General features: G+C 53.3%; 1 protein-coding gene across 3 annotated transcripts in view; it reads right to left on the reverse strand.

The window, feature by feature from the left end:
- PDE4B (phosphodiesterase 4B) overlaps window positions 1-17,258 on the reverse strand; it is a 190,375-nt gene that overhangs the window by 55,378 nt on the left and 117,739 nt on the right. For all 3 annotated transcript variants that reach the window (XM_021535579.3, XM_021535580.3, XM_021535581.2), the window contains 4 exons: window positions 9,911-10,105; window positions 8,059-8,095; window positions 7,901-7,971; window positions 2,095-2,144 (listed from right to left, as the gene is read on the reverse strand). In XM_021535579.3, coding sequence (XP_021391254.2) covers window positions 2,095-2,144; window positions 7,901-7,971; window positions 8,059-8,095; window positions 9,911-10,105 — 353 coding nt within the window. The remainder of the gene's footprint in view (window positions 1-2,094; window positions 2,145-7,900; window positions 7,972-8,058; window positions 8,096-9,910; window positions 10,106-17,258) is intronic.

The raw sequence follows: 17,258 nt of genomic DNA on the forward strand, positions 1-17,258 counted from the left end.
CTCGTTTGCTTTAAGCCCTGAGTTCTGTATTTCTCAGAACAGGATATAAATCACCCCGCTAATGACAAATCAAAGGAGACATCCACAAGATGCTCACAGTGATGTCAGTGGGTTGTGGTAAAGCCGTGAATCAACTGGTGACATTGGAGGGTTAAAATCAAATTCCAACCTTCAACAAACCTCGTGAATCTAAGCCCAGTCCATTCCAAACACGGTCTTTTAACTAGAGAGATGTGAAGCAGCCTGGTCCCAATCAAAACACGACTGCTTCCTTCTGCAAAACCTTCAGGAAAAACACTCTGCATCCTCCCAGCTGCTGGCACAGAATGGGAAGGGCTCTGATAGGAAAGTCTCTCCTTCAGTTCATCATTTCCAAAGCAGAAGCCATCAAAGGGGGGAAAAAACGGTGCAAACACTGAAAAAAATGTCTTAAAAATCTCTGTTCTTGCTGAATTAAATGGAAACTTCCTTAGAAAGTCAAAGGTTGTGATTGTTTGCTGCTGCCTGGAAAGGAATTCAGTGTGACAGCGGCTATGAAGAGGCAGAGGAAGGCAGTGACCTGAAGTTAACCAAGAACCCCAGGATTTTCTACCAATAATGCCAATTTTGGCTGGTTTTATGTAGGAAATCACACAATTTCCTATTAATCTCAAAAATGAATCTCCTTTTACCTACCAAGTGTCCCAATTTACCAAAGCTGTAATGATCCAACTCAATTTAAAAAATTTTATTTGAAGATTTCACCTAAAAGCAGTTAAAATTCATGCTTAAAAACCTATTTTCTTGAGGGGCCACAAATCCAACCTCTACAAGGTAGCACAGCACTTGCTCTACAGTTCTGTGTGTCAAACACTTCATTACTAAAGGAATTTTCACATATTCCCAGCATTAGAAGCTTGGATCAGCTAAAAAATTCCAAGTGTCCTACAGCTCTCATTGGAAATAGTGTAGAAAAATATCCCCAAAGCGTTAAAAAGTTGAGAGCAACTTTTTCCATGGAAAGTGTTAAGAAAATGAACCTAAAAATTCCTGGAAGGGCACTCTCTCCTCATTATTATATTTTCTAAGTTATATAAACAGATCCATTGAAAGCCTAGGAAATTTTCCATGATTTTTTTTTTTTTCCACACAGGCACAAACTCAAAGCTTTGCTAGACCCAGATTTTAATCAGATGATGAGTTGTGTTCCTGCTGGCTGTGACAGAAAGAGAAGGAGTTTAAGATTGTGTTGTCCAGTTTTGGTTTTGTATCAGAAGCTTCCATCTCCCATTAACAAGTTTGGAGGAACCTAACCTGGAAGTGTCCAGGACTCTGTGTGTCCCCTGAGAATAAATAACACACAGCAGGAGAGGAAATGATACTTATCCAGGCTTCACACGCTGTGAAAATTAAGCTTTATTAGTCCCTCCAAGCATGTAATTATTGGAAAGGCTGAGATTAAACCTTACAAATGGGCACTGATCCAAATCTTATCTCCTTCTCTCCAGAGCAACCTTTGAATTAGTGCAAGCAGGGCCAGCTCTGATCCTGAGTGGGGTTCTACAGCCCCTCAGCCTGGCTAAACCCAGGTGGCAAAGCAAATAAACCTGTCCTAAGTCATCAGCTTCTGCTGCCCATCCTCATCCTTCCCCCTGCCTGAGCAGCCCTCGCGGCGCTGCCCACCCCACCTTGCCCTGGCACCCCCTTCCCAGCAGGAAGCCAAGGAGGTCTCACCCAGGAGAGGTTTGAGTACACAGATCACATGGAAACAAACTGAAATAAGCAGAATAAAAAAAGATCCAGCTGTGCCTGAGCCTGTTCGAGGCTCGTAGGCTGAGGCTTGTCCAGGCCTGTGCTCACAGGGACTCACAAGAACAGCAGCCACTGTGGCCATGACTATCAAACCAAAATCATGTTCATCTCCTATGCTAATACACCAGCAGAAACCCCAAACCAAACGATTAAAATAACAATATTTGGAGCCTGATGGCTCTCCCCTGTGAGCTTTGCAGGAGGAACCCAGAAGGGCACCGGGGAGGGCTCAAGGAAGCAGATCTGGGCAATCAATGTCGTGTGCACTTGGCCTGGCAGCCCATCCCCAAATCCCACACGTACCTTGCAGGTTCACTCTGGAGACAGGTGGCTGACTCGTGGCTGGAGATCTCCTGAGAGGGAAAAAGAATTCTCTGTCAAGAGGTGGGATTTTATCTTTCCAAACCCTGCCAGCTCCCTCGGTTAAAAATCCTTTTCCATTCTCCCAAAAAACCCCAAACACTTCACAGGGATTTGTTGAGCAGCACTGGCAGATCTGTTAGAAAAAGCCAGAGATGGCTGCTCCCTGCTTGTTCCATGGGCTGGAAATGAGGAGAAATGGAACCAACCCATGCTGCCTTTGCAACTTCCTGCTCAAAATATGCCTGCAAGCAGCAAGGACCAGGCTCTGGTGGCTCCCCCACAGCCAAGGCCTCTTCCCAGAACATTTTTCCCTACAGAGTCTGGAATGGATCCTCAAGTGATGTCAAAATGCTGCAAGGCAATGCCACAGGTAAGGGCAGAAGTGTGCCTTTAAACCCTCCAGTTTGGCACCCTGAAGAGAGGAAGAGGCTCCTGCAGTCACTATTGTTTAGCTCTGAAATGGCTGAAGGACACTTTGTGGACTCTGAGCAACAATTTCAGCAGCAATTCCTGGATTTTGGAGGGGCCAAAAGCTATTTGAATAAAATTGGTTCAAGTCAAGCCAACAGGGTCTGACTGGAAAAAGGTGCAGATTCTCTTCAAACATCAACACAGTTCCCTGTCAGACTTGCCAAACAAAACTGTTTTTCAAACTGAAACCATCATCAGAGACTTGTTTTTTAAAGGAGTTAAAAAGAGTTGACACCAAAATCAAGACACTTCAGTTTGGATTGACTGCAGTACTTCAGGCTGACCAAAAATGAAACTTTGGGCTTCTGCTTCTCTAAAGAAGTTTCAGATCCATTTTAACTGAAGCCAGATTTCCCCACACTCTCCCTTCGCCAGCCTCCTTCCTAACCCCAAATTTCGGAGTCAGCCACTGAACTGCAACATCCATTATTCGCCAGCTCTCCTTTGAAGCTCGAATCAAAGCAGGCAGAGCGGCTCAATTGTAGCTCCGGGGGGTTCTTCAGAAGCGCTCCGGGAAGGGCTCGCTGCCCAGGTGAGGTCCGGAGCGCAATTCCAGCCGCGCTTCCAGCCCTCCCTGCCACCCGAAGGCTGTTCTGGCAGGATGCGCAGGACCCGGCTCTCTGAAGGGTTCGGCACACGCTGGGCGCTCAATTCCCTGCAAATGTGCCCCGACCTGCCTCTGCTGAGCCTTTGAAAAGCCAAATCTCGAAATCTCTAAGAAACAGAAACTCCCCGACAGGGACAGCACGCCGCGGCTGCAGCACTCGCGGAGCGGAGGGATGCAAGCTGCAGGATCTCCAAGCCCTGAGCTGCACAGACATGCCTTTGGGGGGGTGCGGACGCTGTTCCCCGCTCCGGAGCCAGCCTCACATCCGTGTGCCCATCCTGCTTTCCAGGCAGGGCGCGGGATGGGTTTGACAGCAGCGTCCCTCGCCAGCCCCCGCTGCCCGCTCCTTCCCTGCCGCCGCCGGGCTTGGCTCGGAGCGGGCTCCGGGCGCTTCCCGAGCTGCAGCTGCCGAGCTCCGGCACTCCAAAGCCATTAATCATCCCCTCCCCTTCTCCAATCAGGAAACTGCCTCAAGAGCCCTGACGTTAAAGGCCAAAAAATATGACTGCCAGTTGTGTTTTTTCCTCCCGGACTTAACATTCATATTTTCCAGCAAATATGTAGGACAGCATCCTCTTTTTCCTTGCTCGGGCCAGGAGGGGTGGAGGAGGAGGAGGAAAAAAAAGAGGAGAGGAGAGGAGAGGAGAGGAGAGGAGAGGAGAGGAGAGGAGAGGAGAGGAGAGGAGAGGAGAGGAGAGGAGAGGAGAGGAGAGGAGAGGAGAGGAGAGGAGAGGAGAGGAGAGGAGAGGAGAGGAGAGGAGAGGAGAGGAGAGGAGAGGAGAGGAGAGGAGAGGAGAGGAGAGGAGAGGAGAGGAGAGGAGAGGAGAGGAGAGGAGAGGAGAGGAGAGGAGAGGAGAGGAGAGGAGAGGAGAGGAGAGGAGAGGGGAGAGGAGAGGAGAGGAGAGGAGAGATTCTCATGATCCCCAGAGCAGAAGTTTAAGTAAAATATCCCATATCATGAGACAGATGATAAAACCGTGAGTTGGCAGCTTGGCTGCAACCCAGCAGAGTTCTTTGGAAACTGTGCAGGAAGCTCCACGGCACCTGGAAGCACATTCCGCCATGGACCGGGATGTTTGGCATGGGATGGTTTAAAAATTTAATGACTTTTACTTTGGCCGGGCAAACACTTTATAGGTCAATCAAATCTGGGAATGCTTTCCAAAGGACGCTGTAAGATGCCTGTGTGTCCTACAGGTTACACCCTCACTTCCTTCCGGCCCTGTCCAATTTCAGATTCCTCATTAGGAGCTGTCAAAATGCCCGAGCTTTCCAAAAAAGCAAAGCTTAAAAAAAAGGAATATTTAAGCCATCTGTTTTTTTATTAACCTCCACCTTGGAATGCGGCGGTTCCTTCCCATCAAAATTTGCCAAGAGGAATCAACAGGAGGGAAAACCTCACGCCTGGATAAAATGCTGGGGGTAAATTTTATGTAAAATGAAGATAGTGAGCATATGGTGGGTCCAGGTGATGCCACTCACAGCTGGAGTGGAGCGAGCCCGTGGTGTCCCACCGGGGACATCCCTGCACCTCATCCTTCCCCTCTGGAGCAGTCCCAGGGTGGGATCAGCGGGATGGGTGGGTGCACAGACCTCGCCAGGAGTGAGTGATGCTGGTTTGAGGCTGAACAGCTCTCCTGGGGCCCAGCAGGCCAGAGGATGACGGTGACAGGCTCAGTATAAATAGCCAAGGGGAAACGGTGGTTCCGGACAAAGGCGTAAAAAGAAGTTTGTTTGGTTTCTCCTGTTCAGCAGGTAGGAAAAACAACATCCTCCCCCTGAGTGCATCACCTTCCTCCTTCAGAGCAATCAGTGTCAGAGGAAGTGATGTGGGATTCAGTTCTCTGGGCAGCCCTCTCGCAGCTGAGCTCCAGGATGCTGCTGCTGGGAAATCCTTGTTGTCCCCAGAGCCCCAAGTTTGGGGTGCCCCCCTTGACATCTGCCCTTTGGCCAGGAACAAACTCACGTGAGGCTGGCTCCACTGGGTAGAGCCTGGTGCTGATAACACCAAGTCTGGGGCTTTGATCCCTCTATGGCCAGTTAAGAGTTGGACTTGATGCTGCTGGATCCCTTCCAGCTCGGACAGTTCTGGGATTATTATTGCTCTGAGAAGCAGTGGTGGAAATGCAGGGCAGGACCACTGTAGAATGCCTGCGATAGCCAAGGTGGCCAAGATCAAGGATTTGTTTAGGTTGACAGAGACCTTTGAGATCACCAAGTCCAACCCAGCACTGCCAAGGCCAGCACCGCCCCATTCAAAGTGCCACATCCACAGGGATTTTAAATCCCTCCAGGGATGGGGACTCACCCCTTTCTATGAAGAAATTCTTCCTGATACTCAAATAAACTATCTCTGGCCCAGCCTGGGGCCGTTCCCTCTCCTCCTGTCCCTGTTCCTGGAGCAGAGCCCGACCCCCCGGCTGTCCCCTCCTGGCAGGAGCTGTGCAGAGCCACAAGGGCCCTGAGCCTCCTTTGCTCCAGGCTGAGCCCCCTCAGCTCCTCAGGGATTCTCCAGACCCTTCCCCAGATCCATTTCCTTCTCACTCTCCAACCCCTCAATGTTTTTTTTGGTGGTGTGGGGCCCAAACTGCCCCCATGATTTGTGGTGGACATCACACAAGATGAACCACAATGCTTGCTCCTCAGTTCAGGGAGGACCTGAGGGATGAGGGGATGAACAGATAATGAGTGAGGGGATGAGAGGATGAAGGGATGAGGGGACAAGAGGACAAGGCGGTGAGGGAATGAGCGGTGAGGGAATGAGCGGTGAGGGAATTCCAGGATGAGAGAGCATGAGGGAATGAACAGATGAGGGGATGAGAGGACGAGGCAGTGACGGAATAAGTGGTGAGGGAATTCCAGGATGAGAGTGCAAGAGGATGAGGGGATGGATGGCGGTGAGGGAATGAGGGGTGAGGGAATGACAATATGAGAGCATGAGGGGATGAGGGGATGAACGGCGGTGAGGGAATGAGGGGTGAGGGAGTGACAGGATGAGAGGGTGAGGGGATGAGGGGCTGGATGGTGGTGAGGGGGAATGAGGGGTAAGGGAATGACAGGATGAGAGCGTGAGGGCATGAGGGGATGGATGGCGGTGAGGGAATGCAGGATGAGAGTGTGAGGGGATGAAGGGATGGATGGCGGTGAGGGAATGAGGGGTGAGGGAGTGACAGAATGAGAGGGTGAGGGGATGAGAGGATGAGGCGGTGTGGGGGAATGAGGGGTGAGGGAATGACAAGATGAGAGTGTGAGGGGATGAGGGGATGGACACTGTGAGGGGGAATGAGGGGTGAGGGAAAGACAGGATGAGAGTGTGAGGGGATGAGGGGATGGATCGCGGTGAGGGGATGAGGGGATGGATGGCGGTGAGGGGATGAGGGGTGAGGGAGTGACAGGATGACAGCGTGAGGGGATGAGGGGATGGATGGCAGTGAGGGAATGCAGGATGAGAGTGTGAGGGGATGAGGGGATGGATGGCGGTGAGGGAATAAGTGGTGAGGGAAAGACAAGATGAGAGTGTGAGGGGATGAGGGGATGGATGGTGGTGAGGGAATACAGGATGAGAGCATGAGGGGATGAAGGGATGGATGACGGTGAGGGGATGAGGGGTGAGGGAGTGACAGGATGAGAGCGTGAGGGGATGAGGGCATGGATGGCAGTGAGGGAATGAGGGGTGAGGAAATGATAGGATGAGAGCGTGAGGGGATGAGGGGATGGATGGCGGTGAGGGGATGAGGGGTGAGGGAGTGACAGGATGACAGCGTGAGGGGATGAGGGGATGGATCGCGGTGAGGGGATGAGGGGATGGATGGCGGTGAGGGGATGAGGGGTGAGGGAGTGACAAGATGAGAGCGTGAGAGGATGAAGGGATGGATGGCGGTGAGGGAATGCAGGATGAGAGTGTGAGGGGATGAGGGGATGGATCGCGGTGAGGGGATGAGGGGATGGATGGCGGCGAGGGGATGAGGGGTGAGGGAGTGACAGGATGAGAGCGTGAGGGGATGAGGGGCTGGATCGCGGTGAGGGGATGAGGGGATGGATGGCGGTGAGGGGATGAGGGGATGGATGGCGGTGAGGGGATGAGGGGTGAGGGAGTGACAGGATGAGAGTGTGAGGGGATGAGGGGATGGATGGCGGTGAGGGAATGCAGGATGAGAGTGTGAGGGGATGAGGGGATGGATGGCGGTGAGGGAATGCAGGATGAGAGTGTGAGGGGATGAGGGGATGGATGGCGGTGAGGGGATGAGGGGTGAGGGAGTGACAGGATGACAGCGTGAGGGGATGAGGGGATGGATGGCGGTGAGGGGATGAGGGGATGGATGGCGGTGAGGGGATGAGGGGTGAGGGAATGCAGGATGACAGCGTGAGGGGATGAGGGGATGGATGGCAGTGAGGGGATGCAGGATGAGAGTGTGAGGGGATGAGGGGATGGATGGCGGTGAGGGAATGAGGGGTGAGGGAATGCAGGATGACAGCGTGAGGGGATGAGGGGCTGGACGCCGTGAGGGGAGGGCTCACAGCGCCCCCTGGCGTGGCGCGCAAACCGCGGCGGGGCCATGGCGGGGCCGCGGGGCCATGGCGGGCGGAGCCTGAGGCACCGCGGCCGCCGCGCCCCGGGCCCCGCCGGCTCCTCTTGTACACGAAAGGAGCTTAAAAAGCCAGGCTTACTTGTTGGAGGTGCCGTGTAAATTGGTGAGAAGCGTGAAGTTGTTCCTCACGCTTCTTAGGCTGGCCAGCACCTGAGGGAGACAAAACCGCACGTGTCACCTTCTCCGCTTTAACGCCTTAGAAAAACTCTTTTACAGACCAATGTGCCACCAGCTCACCTGGGCGAAAGGTGTGACGATCAGGTCGTCGCCATGCCTAAGGAAAAACGGAGAAAAATGTATAAATTTCTGTACAAATTTACCTTCAAACAGAGTGGAATTCACTGCAGGGAAAGAGCGTTTTGCCAAGGGGGTTTTCCTCATGAACGTACCCACGGAGCATTTAGTTAACACCACAGAAAAGCTTGTTCCTAACGGAAAGGTCACCGTGTATAGCCAAAACAACTGGCTGGAGCGAGCATTCGGACTGGGAACGCCAGGCAATAAATGCCAGGAAATTCAAAAGTTAAGGCTCACGCTTGCACCGCGGTGGAAAAAAACCAACCGTAGTGGTGCGGGAAAAGGTCACCTTTGAATTTCCTGGCTTTTGTTGATCTCTGTCTCAGTCTCTAGCCTTGCTCAGACGCCGGGTTTTGTTCGGCTGTTTTCATCATGGAAGATTTGAGCAGAAGTTGTGAGCAAAATACAGCACTGCCAGAAATAAGAGGGATTTTTTTTTCCCTTTTTTCTTTTTGGTATTAGTTATGGTACTTGTGCGTGTATGGAACATTCTGTGTGATTTACCTAACTGAGAGATGGCAGGGTATAGAATCATTGAAAGGTTTGGGTTTGGCTTAAAGCCCATCCAGTCCCACCCCTGCCATGGGCAGGACACCTTCCAGCACCCCAGGTGGATCCAGACCCCATCCAGCCTGGCCTTGGACATTTCCAGGAATCCAGGGGCAGCCACAGCCGCTCCGTGCATCCTGTGCCAGGGCCTGCCCACCCTCCCAGCCAGGAATTCCTTCCCAATATCCACCTAAATTACCCATTTTCAGCTTAAATCCATTCCCTCTTGTCCCTCCATCCCTTGTCCCAAGTACCTCTTCATCTCTCTTGGAGCCTCTTTAGGCACTCTTGGAAACAACGTTTGGTCAATTCTATTCTTAATCCCATAATTAACAACAGGATGTACTGAGCAAGGGCAGCAGAGTCAGCTCCAGTCTGCTGAACTCTCCTCTGGAAAGTTCTGCACCAGTGCTGGACCCCTCCAAAGAGGAATTTGCCCTGCTGTGCTGCCAGAGGTCATCCCCTCGTCCTCACTCGGGTATCAATGCCATTAAGACTAAATTTAATTAAAATTGTCTCCACACTGATGGAGACTGTCCCAGGTGCTAACAGAGCCTCGATGCCCATGGTGGATGGACACTTCAGCTACAGACAGCCACAAATTCGGGGAAAATGATGGGATTCCCCCACCCCAGCACACTGCTGGGAATTGTTACAACCCACCGTTTACACGAAACACTATTTGCATAATTTGGCGTGATTCCTTCAATAAATATTTACTCCGTTTTGACTCATTGTCCCTCAGAATTTTCGTGGATATGGCTAATATTCAGATTTCCATTCTGTGACTAAACTTTTGCAACAGCTCAACTTCGTTTAACGAGCACTTTTTTTACAGCTTAATGGCCACTTCAAAACTTAAATGTGCCTTTCAAAATAAGGGGCTGGGAATCCAGGACACTCTGTGGGTATCAATCCTTTCAAGCTCAGCTCATTTTCCACTCGATTCTAGGGAACAGCCCCCAAAACAGGATGGGGTACAGCAATACTGTAAATAAAAATACAGCACAACTTCTCTGTTATTCCAGGATAGGGCTTTGAAAGCTTTTCTGCCAAATTCTGGAGAAAATGGGAATATTTAAGGGTTGGGATGGGAGCGGATGTTGGATCAGCACCTGTTTTGTGCATTCCAGCTATGACATGTGTTGTGAAAGAGGAGCATAAGCTCCCCTCAAGAGAGCTCTGAGGATCAGAGCAGCACAGAAAGCTCTCAGCGTAAAAGACGAGGCGAGTTGGTGCTTACTGTTCGCTGGGGAGGGAGGAGTTCCTGGACATGGTCTTTGGCGAGAGGTCGTAGTCGCTGTCGGATCGGTAGAGGAAGGACTCGCGGCGCTGGCTGTGGCCCGGGAACGTCGTGTGCAGGACGAGTCCCGCCGAGGAGCTGGCCTGCGGGTCCAGCGGGCTGCGCCCCGGCGACGGGCCATTCTCCACATCGAAGCTGCCGGGGGAACACAGAGCGCGGGTCACGCTGTGCGCGAGAGGCTCGCAGAGGGTGTTGTCACCTCAGCAGGGCTCGGTCACCGTGTCACCTCAGCACGACTCCCATAATGTCACCTCAGTACAGCTCACCGTGTCACCTCAGCACGGCTCTATCACCGTGTCACCTCAGCAGGACTCCCACCGTGTCACCTCAGCATGGCTCTATCACCGTGTCACCTCAGTACAGTTCACTGTGTCACCTCAGCACGGCTCCCATAGTGTCACCTCAGCACGGCTCTATCACCGTGTCACCTCAGCAGGACTCCCACCGTGTCACCTCAGCATGGCTCTATCACCGTGTCACCTCAGTACAGTTCACTGTGTCACCTCAGCACGACTCCCATAGTGTCACCTCAGTACAGCTCACCGTGTCACCTCAGCACGGCTCTATCACCGTGTCTCCTCAGCACGGCTCCCACCATGTCACCTCAGTACAGCTCACCGTGTCACCTCAATACAGCTCACCGTGTCACCTCAGCACGGCTCTATCACCGTGTCACCTCAGCAGGACTCCCACCGTGTCACCTCAGCATGACTCCCATAGTGTCACCTCAGTACAGCTCACCGTGTCACCTCAGCAGGGCTCCCACCGTGTCACCTCAGCAGGGCTCGGTCACCGTGTCACCTCAGCACGACTCCCATAGTGTCACCTCAGTACAGCTCACCGTGTCACCTCAGCACGGCTCTATCACCGTGTCACCTCAGCACGGCTCCCACCATGTCACCTCAGTACAGCTCACCGTGTCACCTCAATACAGCTCACCGTGTCACCTCAGCACGGCTCTATCACCGTGTCACCTCAGCAGGACTCCCACCGTGTCACCTCAGCATGACTCCCATAGTGTCACCTCAGTACAGCTCACCGTGTCACCTCAGCACGGCTCCCACCGTGTCACCTCAGCACAGCTCTATCACCGTGTCACCTCAGCATGGCTCTATCACCGTGTCACCTCAGCACGGCTCCCACCGTGTCACCTCAGTGGGGCTCTATCACCGTGTCACCTCAGCACGGCTCCCACCGTGTCACCTCAGCGGGGCTCTATCACCATGTCACATCAGCAGGGCTCTATCACCGTGTCACCTCAGCATGGCTCTATCACCGTGTCACCTCAGCACAGCTCTATCACCGTGTCTCCTCAGCACGGCTCCCACCATGTCACCTCAGTACAGCTCACCGTGTCACCTCAGCATGGCTCCCACCGTGTCACCTCAGCAGGACTCCCACCGTGTCACCTCAGCAGGGCTCTATCACCATGTCACAACAGCCCAGTTCCCACCATGTCACCTCAGCATGGCTCTATCACCGTGTCACCTCAGCAGGGCTCCCACCGTGTCACCTCAGCAGGGCTCTATCACAGTGTCACCTCAGCACAGCTCCCACCGTGTCACAACAGCCCAGTTCCCACCATGTCACCTCAGCATGGCTCTATCACTGTGTCACCTCAGCAGGACTCCCACCGTGTCACCTCAGCATGACTCCCATAGTGTCACCTCAGTACAGCTCACCGTGTCACCTCAGCACGGCTCCCACCGTGTCACCTCAGCACAGCTCTATCACCGTGTCACCTCAGCATGGCTCTATCACCGTGTCACCTCAGCACGGCTCCCACCGTGTCACCTCAGTGGGGCTCTATCACCGTGTCACCTCAGCACGGCTCCCACCGTGTCACCTCAGCGGGGCTCTATCACCATGTCACATCAGCAGGGCTCTATCACCGTGTCACCTCAGCATGGCTCTATCACCGTGTCACCTCAGCACAGCTCTATCACCGTGTCTCCTCAGCACGGCTCCCACCATGTCACCTCAGTACAGCTCACCGTGTCACCTCAGCATGGCTCCCACCGTGTCACCTCAGCAGGACTCCCACCGTGTCACCTCAGCAGGGCTCTATCACCATGTCACAACAGCCCAGTTCCCACCATGTCACCTCAGCATGGCTCTATCACCGTGTCACCTCAGCAGGGCTCCCACCGTGTCACCTCAGCAGGGCTCTATCACAGTGTCACCTCAGCACAGCTCCCACCGTGTCACAACAGCCCAGTTCCCACCATGTCACCTCAGCATGGCTCTATCACTGTGTCACCTCAGCAGGGCTCCCACCGTGTCACCTCAGCATGGCTCGGTCACCGTGTCACCTCAGCACAGCTCCCACCATGTCACATCAGCCCAGTTCCCACCGTGCCACCTCAGCAGGGCTCTATCACCACCCTGCAAGTTCTCCAGGTTTCTCCATCACTGGGATGAGCTGGACACGCTCAGGCTGCCTTGGTGAGAAGCCTGGCACAGCCAATGCCCAGCTGGGAACACCATGGCTGCTCCAGCTCCTGCTGCGTCCCGTGTCCCCCGTCCCAGCACCTGGAATGCTGCTGTACAGATCACGTGCTTGGTCCAACTGAAAAGTGCTTTTATTCCTTTCCTCAAGTTCAATGTGCAGCCACACCAGCGCTCCTCAGGCTCTTTCCTTAGCCTTGATTCAGCACTCAGCCACCCAGCCAGAAGTTAACAGAAAATTCCCCAAAAAATGACCGATCCCAGAGTTTGGAGTTACCTCTGCCAGGAGTGAACAGGCACTCCCAGAGGTACAGGCTGTGAGCAAGATCCCCAAAACCCAGGAAAAACTCTGCTGTCACTGCTTTTTAATAGTTACAAGAACTGGGATATGGGAAAATGTTCCCCTTGGATGATCCAACATTAGCAAAATGTAACCTGAGATACACAGAGCAAGAGTTCAGCCTTGTGTTTGTCACCAGTTACTCCTGGTTTGCACAACACCCACCTGGAACTGTGTCCTGATGCCAAAAGTATCCCCCAAACAAACATTTTCTGGAATTGGTAAGAACTGAAATGGCATTGTAAAGTTGCCCTCTCAAAGCTGCATTTCCCACTGATTTTTGTCTATTGGAAGTTATCTGAGCTCTGCTGGAAAAACTTCATCACCGTGTTCAGAACACTGCACAGACTGTGAGGTCCTCTCCAAAGTTTCATACCCCATAGGCTTTGTCCAAGTAGGCAAAAAGCTGCATTTGCCAGCTTAAAAATAAGAACAGCAGAGAACAATACACAAAAACCCCCAAAATTTCCTTTCCAGTTTATTCTCAAGTAACAGCACTAACAGCAGGACACCCCCTTTGTGATATAATTGTGTTATCTAAACATATGGGCCAGAAATTTGATATCTGAGGTCCCTATAAATCCTTCAGAAATCCCTGTCTCCATAAGAGTTCTCTCTAGGACATGTGGAAGCTGCCAGCATTCCCTGCCTGCCACAAATCCATGTTGTCAGATTTATTTATCAACATTTCCCAGTGCTGGACACTCTCTCTACCAAGGGATTCCAGGGAATTGAGCCCTGCCAGAGTCAAACAGGCTCCAGGGGAGGAAAGGTGACAGCAGCTCCAGAAGAGATGCCCAGGGCAGTGGTGTGTGGGAATCCAGGGCATCCCTCTGGCTGCCCTGGGACCCTGGCAGGGCTCAGGAACCCCCTGGACAGAGCCCCCAGAGACACTGGCTGTGATCTCTGGCCATGGAAAAGAGTTTTCAATCTTACAGGATCAATTACCAGCTCTGAGTGTTTGATATAAGCAATAATTAAGTGTGGCATGGGTGCAAAAGTAAAATTTTAGGATTCTAGATGAGGGGTCCAAAGGGGACACGATGGAGGAAATTGGGTGTGCCTTGTCCTTTTTCTCCTTCTTCATGCCCTCCATGTCTCACTGTGGTGTTGGCATTTTTCTGTTGGTTCAGGCTGGGGACACACTGTCCAACGTGGGTGACAGATTTTGGCACGTTCTTGTACATTCAGCCCAGGGAGTTTCTGGTATTTAATGTTTGTCACATCCCACTGAGGGCAGAGCCCCACACGCTGCCCTGCAGGACAGAGCTGGGCAGGGCAGCAGAACATGTGAGAGATCAACAGAATAAACAACCTGGAAACCAGCACAGACCAATTCTGGCTTCTGCTTTGGCAGCGGGGCTGACAGACAGAGACTTTCTACAATTTTGGGATCACCAACAGCACAGATTCCAACAGTGATGGAGTCTCCATTCCCGGAGGGATTTAAAGCCGTGTGAATGTGGCACTTGGGGACATGGTGAGTGGTGGGAATGGATGGATTTGGTAACCTTGGATGGAGATCTTTGCCAGGTGACTGCACCATCCCAGAGGGACGGGCCTCAGCCCAGGCAGTGCTGTCCCTCCGCAGTGTGGAGCTGGCAAGGACGGAGCCTTGCCCTTTCCCTGGATGCCCCCCGGCTCTCGGGATGCTCGGGGATGGGAGCGGGGGGCGCAGGGAGGGCAGAGCCGGGGTCCTGCACAGCTCCTGATGCTCCGCATCCCGAAAGAAGGCAGCATCCCGGGGAAGCAGAGGGAAGGAGACAGCAGGTGGCAGGAGTTAGCTGTAACGAGCAGAGAGCGGCGAGCAGGAGAAATCCTCGTCAAACACAGCGAGCAACGTGAGTCACTCCGCAAACAAAGAGAATTCACAGCAGCAGCCCCCAGCTGCTCCAGTGCTGCAGTGTGACTGTGACAACCGCACAGCACAGAACCTCCCGACCTGGAAGCGACTCACAGGGACCATGGATCCAGCTCCTGCCCTGCACAGACACCCCAAATCCCATCCTGGGCATCCCTGGCAGCATCCAAACCCTCCCGGAGCTCTGCAGCCTCGGGGCCGTGCCCATTCCCTGGGGATCTGGGCAGTGCCTGCACCCTCTGGGGGAAGAACCTTACCCAAAATCCAAGTTAAACCACCCCTGACACAGCTCCAGCCGTTCCCTGGGATCCTGTCGCTGGTCACGGAGAGAATAAATTGGTTCAATAATTTATTCTGCTGCAGATCCTAGTGAGGCTCCCCTCAGTCTCCTCCAGGAGGAACAGACCCAGTGCCCTCAGCTGTTCCTCATATTTCCACTCCAGACCCTTCACCAGCTTCAGGAACTGATGTCCCTGGATTAGCACTGCCCACCAGTAGCCTTGGAACGTGGTAAAATATGGCAAAAAACCAGATAAATAGGAATGTGCCACGATTTGGATGCAATTCAGAGTCATTTGAGTTGTCATTGCCAGTCAAGTGGTTTCCATGCCCCACAGTTTGCTCGGGAGTATGAAACACAACCACGTTCCAGCCCAGCAGAGCAGGCAGGCTCAGGGATTTTTGTTTCTGTTGGGAATTTACACTTTCCCCGAGGATGATAGCACTGACTCTCCAAGAAGGTTCACCATCTGCTTTGCCTTCCTGGAGTCATTCCTGAGGACATTACTCCTCATTTCCCAGCTACAGTACCACCTTCATGATATCGAATGTTTCCAAAATATTTCCAGAGGTTTGGGCAGACTTTGTTGATTATAAAGCTCCTTTTTGAGATTCGTGAGTCTCACCAAGACATCCCTCAGGATTCCTAAAACAAAAAGGAAAAATGCTGTTCCTTCCCCTGCCCGGCCGCTCTCTAACGCAGTGCACCTGTTCCCCATTATCCCAACAGCTTGCTGCTTTTCCTAAATAATCTCCCATGTGGAAAGGGCTGTGCTTGAAACCACCAGCACTTAATGGCCCAGGATGGAACACATGGAGCCCAGCACAGCCCTGGCAGGGGCACAGGGCTCCCGGGGTACAGCTCACAGCTCCACAGACACTACTGACCTTCTTCCCCTCCTGACCTTCTCCCACTGCTACTCTTAGGAACTCCTAAAAAGTTCAAATCCCTCGGCTGGGTTTGTTCCTCATGTGGCTCCTGACTTTTCTCCAGGTGAGGCCCCACCTGCAGAGCTGCCCCAGCCCTGGGCCAACATCAGCAGGACCTGGAGCTGCTGGAGAGAGCCCAGAGGAACCCCCAGAGCTGCTGCAGGGCTGGAGCCCCTCTGGAGCCAGGCTGGGAGAGCTGGGGGGGCTCCCTGGAGAGGAGAAGGATCCAGGGAGAGCTCAGAGCCCCTGGGAATGTTCCCCTGGAGAGGAGAAGGATCCAGGGAGAGCTCAGAGCCCCTGGGAATGTTCCCCTGGAGAGGAGAAGGATCCAGGGAGAGCTCAGAGCCCCTGGGAATGTTCCCCTGGAGAGGAGAAGGATCCAGGGAGAGCTCAGAGCCCCTGGGAATGTTCCCCTGGAGAGGAGAAGGATCCAGGGAGAGCTCAGAGCCCCTGGGAATGTTCCCCTGGAGAGGAGAAGGATCCAGGGAGAGCTCAGAGCCCCTGGGAATGTTCCCCTGGAGAGGAGAAGGATCCAGGGAGAGCTCAGAGCCCCTGGGAATGTTCCCCTGGAGAGGAGAAGGATCCAGGGAGAGCTCAGAGCCCCTGGGAATGTTCCCCTGGAGAGGAGAAGGATCCAGGGAGAGCTCAGAGCCCCTGGCAGGGCCTGGAGGGGCTCCAGGAGAGCTGGAGAGGGGCTGGGGACAGGGCAGGGAGGGACAGGACACAGGGAATGGCTTCACTGCCAGAGGGCAGGGATGGATGGGACATTGGGAATTGGGAATTGTTCCCTGGGATGGAATTCCCAGAGCAGCTGTGGCTGCCCCTGGATCCCTGGCAGTGCCCAAGGCCAGGCTGGGCACTGGGGCTGGAGCAGCCTGGGACAGTGGAGGTGTCCCTGCCAGGACAGGGGTGGGATGGGATGATTTTTAAGGTGCCATTGAAGCCAAACTGCTCTGTGGTTCTGTGATGCCACAATCTCCAGAGCTCAGTGTCCCCACGCAGAGGCTGCAGCCCCTCCCAGCGCTGCCACAGCTGCCTGGCACAGGAGCCCGGCAGCACTGACTGAAGTGTTGGTAACAGGAGCTGTCAGCTGCTGCTAAACACATCATTAAGCCTCTGCATGTATCCAAAAGCAAAAATATGTGTTTACTTGACTTTGTAATCTCTGAATAAAGAAGTTCAAGGCCAGGTCGGACAGGCCTTGGAGCAAACTGGGCTGGTGGGAGGTGTCCCTGTCCTTGGCAGGGGGTGGCACTGGATGATCTTTAAAGTCCCTTTCAATCCCAACCATTCTGTGACTTTAATTCTCTCTCTGTTTCTGTTCTGCTCAGTGGCTGCAACGGAAACAGAGCAACCAGAGCCCCTGCTCTGCTCACACCCAGAGCCCAACCAGACCCGAGAGCTGCTGCTGCTCCCTCTGCAACCCAAAT

Source organism: Lonchura striata, chromosome 9 (genome assembly GCF_046129695.1).
Source record: "Lonchura striata isolate bLonStr1 chromosome 9, bLonStr1.mat, whole genome shotgun sequence".
NCBI classification, from domain to species: Eukaryota; Metazoa; Chordata; class Aves; order Passeriformes; family Estrildidae; genus Lonchura; species Lonchura striata.